Below are 3,867 nucleotides of genomic sequence, written 5' to 3' on the forward strand. Positions count from 1 at the left end.
ATGATTTGATCATGGTTATTATGGATAGGTTGACAAGGGTTGCACATTTCATTCCAGTGAAGTCTACATTCTCAGCCAGTGATATAGCACAGGTATTCATCAAAGATGTGGTCAGATTGCATAGTGTTCTAAAGAATATTGTGTTAGACAGGGATGCAAGGTTCACTTCAAAGTCTTGGAAGGAGTTGTTTGCAGGTTTGGGCACAGAGTTGTCCTTTAGTATAGCTTATCATCCGCAAATAGATGGATAGACAGAGAATGTCAACCGGATATTGGAGGACATGTTAAGGATGTATGTGATGCATCAACAATGAAAGTGGGAGGAGTGCCTTCCCCTAGTAGAGTTCTCTTACAACATTGGGTTTCATGAATTGTTGAGGATGAGTTTGTTTGAAGCATTGTATGGACATAGTTGCAACACTCCCATCAATTGGAGTGATCCAGTGAATAGGGTGTTGATTGGACCAGACATGCTGAAAAACATGGAACAGGAAATGCAAGTGATAAAGAAGAATCTAAAGGAAACACAAGATAGGAAGAAGAGTTATGCAGATCAAAATAGGTTGTTTAAGGAGTTCTAGGTTGGAGAACATGTGTACTTGCACATCAAGCCGAAGAAGATCTCCTTACAGATTGGATCATGTGCAAAGTTGGCACCACAGTTTTATGGCCTTTCAACATTATTGAGAGGATTTGGCCAGTAGCCTATCAACTTGCACTACCTACGATAGTTAAATTCCATGATGTTTTCCATGTTTCATTGCTAATGTCCCAGCCTCCATCCCTATTAAGGTTACTAGGATGCTTAATGATTTCTATTGCTTCACGAATTTTCCGCTTGAAATGGTGCTTTTCATTAGCAATGACCTTGGTGTCTTCCAGGCATAAGTGATGGTTTGTTTTTCCTACATGCTCAGCTAAAGCAAAAGAATGAGTTCTTTCTTTACGGATATCAGCGCTATGTTCCTTGAGCCTTATCCTTACAGACCTACCAGTTTCCCCTATATATTGTTTACCACATGAGCAATTAATGACATAAACACCTTTTTGTTGAAGTTGATCTTGGCTGTCCTTAACAGATTTCATATTTTGTTTGATAGTGGACAAAGGTTTGAAAGAGGTTTTGATGTCTTTTTTCGTGAGAATTCTGGCTATTTTGTCGGTGACGCCTTGTATGTAGGGAAGGTAGGCATTAGAAGCTGCGGGGTTACTTGTTTTGTTAATGTTGTTCCCAGTTTTTGCCTTTTTGATGGCCTTGTGGATGATTTTATTGTTGTATCCTAGGTTAGTGAACGTTCTCTTTAGGTATGTGATTTCTTCATCAGTGTGGTTATCATCTGAAATTCTACAGGCTCTGGTGAAGAGGGTTTGTAGAACCCCCATCTTCTGAGCTGGGTGGTGATGCGAGTCAGCATGGAGGTAATTGTCTGTGTGAGCTTTCTTTCTGAATACTTTATGACCTATGGATCCATCTTTGTTTCTTATAAGGAGAATGTCAAGGAAAGGGATGCAGTTGTTCTCCTCTATTTCCATTGTAAACTTGATGTCTTCAGATATGCTATTGAGATGGTTCAGAAAGTTCTTGAGCTCTTCTTCTCCATGAGGCCAATTAACACATGTGTCATCAACAAATCTGCCCCAGAACTTGGGCTTTAAAGGGTATGTGTCAAGAGCCTTGGTTTCGAATTTTTCCATGAAGAGATTAGCAACAATTGGAGAAAGAGGGGATCCCATAGCAACACCTGAAGTTTGCTCAAAGATTTCACCTTGGAAGGACAAACACGACCAGGGCAGGGACTTTAGGCATAGCAATATTAAGAAAATACCGCAGACGACCAGGGCTTTTATGGCAGATGAGGTTACATACACAATGGTTATTTACCGGGATATTTTTTCTGGGTGAGCTTGAACTCTAGGGGAAGATTGCTCACAACTTATGCTTATTTTTTAACGAGCATGAACTATGTGCTAAAACTGCTCGGTGATAAGTTTATATGCATGCCCCCAGCATCATAATAACGCATGTCAAAGGAGGGTGCCCCCCAAGCTTCATTGCATTCAACTTGGTGGTTGGAATGAAGGTTTACCTTTGAATTTTAAAAAGGGGATTTGTTTCATTTTTTATTGAGGTTGACATAGTAAAAGAACTATCCTCATGACTCCTTGTTTCATTTTTTAACGAGTTTGACACGAGATAAGAACCGTCCTCGGTGCCCACTGTATTTACAGTATTTCCATTAGGGCGACGATCCATGCTGACAAAATATTTAGGAATCTTCTGAATCCGTTGGATATAGAGGATTTCATATTGTAGGTTTCCACTATGGCTACTTCCGCCAGATTACTTGCCAGCGGTAGGGCAAAAGTACCCATTAAGGCAGGGTCTTTTAGGAGACCTATTCCGATATTTTGGAGTGATTGATTACTTTCATGGATCATTGTGCTGCTTCCCGTAACTTGAGAACTGTTGGGGAGAAATGTTTGTTGGTCGACGATTGTAATTTTTCCTTGAAAAGGAAATACAATCCTCCTGAAGTAGGTCGACACAACTGCAGCCATGGCATATATCCAAGGCCTTCCCAGTAGGATGTTGTAATCGAGGTTTCCGTCGATTACTTCCACATCGACTTCTACTGTTTTTCCCCCCAGTTCAACTTGCAAGTTACTTAAAATCCCGTAGGGAGTGTATGATCGTCCATCAAATGCTTTTAAGGTCGTTAACGATTTCGACAAGGGTGGTGAGCCTAAATTTTTCCAGCAACTCATCGACATAAGACATGTAGATGCCCCCTCATCAATAATTGTTCGATGAACAGTTTTGTTGAGGGCTTTCACTTGAATAAGGAAAGCTAGTTGAGCTGTTAACTTAGGGTCATATCCTTTATGATCAAAGGCCACAAGATTGGAATCCATTGGGCCAATCCCACCCGTTGCTGATAATAAAGTTTGCTCTTGGGAGGGGCCATTTTGCGGTACCTCAAGTGTCGACATAGCGGACGGCGATTGGGCCAGGTCCTCTATTATATTATAATTCTGTGCTATTTTGGCACGAGGATTAAATGTCGATTTGTGTACTACTCCCTTTGGCAACTTTATCATTGGTTCAGGAATGATGGGTGGCACAACTTTGGTCAAAGCTGTCGTCGAACTACTAGGTTGTTCATTATCCTTGTTATTCGACAGCCATGGATTCCCGTAATCTTTATTCCTTGTCAAAGCATTATTCTGCTGCTTTGAGGTAGACAACATAAGCACTTGGGATCGGGAAGCATTTTGATTAGCAACCAGATTTTGACCTGGATTAGGAAACGGATCAGTCAACACAGCTGAGGTTTTCGAACTCTTAAAGAATCTTTTAAGCTCAGCTTTGTATGGACAATCTGCTGTCCAATGATCCTCATCGCATATATGACACCCCGAAGGGGGTTTCCCTTTTCTCCCTTTCTTTTTCTTCTTGCCCCCTGGTTGCTTCAGTTGTTTGCCCTTGTCGTCCGACACGGCACTTACTTCCGAGGCAAGAAGTTCTTCATTTGCATTTTGATTTGAAGTCTTACGGGCTTTCTTAGACGAATCCCGTGTTGACTTTGCGTTTGCAGTGCCAATCACACCATCGCCGGCATGAGAGTCACTATTTGATCCAGGAGGGGGAGGAATTGAAAATTCCGGTCTGGGGGCGTCAGGTATCTTGTCATAGAGCGTGCCAGACTGAGTATATACTAAGTCTAAATACTGGGCACGAGCAATAACCTGCTCCTCTGTTACGACCCCTCCCTTGGCCACATCTTCTGTTATAGCAGGAAGAAGCGACTTTATAAACCACTCAGCTAATAGCTGATCTGGAACGTAAGTCTTTACCATTCTGCGACG

General features: G+C 41.8%; 1 protein-coding gene across 1 annotated transcript; it reads right to left on the reverse strand.

Annotated features, from left to right (window-relative positions):
• Nucleotides 1-708: 708 nt before the first annotated feature.
• LOC149194130 (uncharacterized) lies at nt 709-1,734 on the reverse strand. Its single transcript, XM_089407555.1, has one exon. The coding sequence runs from the start codon at nt 1,732-1,734 to the stop codon at nt 709-711; it is 1,026 nt and encodes a 341-aa protein (XP_089263681.1).
• Nucleotides 1,735-3,867: the final 2,133 nt, after the last annotated feature.

Source organism: Pinus tabuliformis, chromosome 2_2, assembly GCF_031772625.1.
Source record: "Pinus tabuliformis cultivar Carrire ecotype Pingquan chromosome 2_2, CPIR1, whole genome shotgun sequence".
NCBI classification, from domain to species: Eukaryota; Viridiplantae; Streptophyta; class Pinopsida; order Pinales; family Pinaceae; genus Pinus; species Pinus tabuliformis.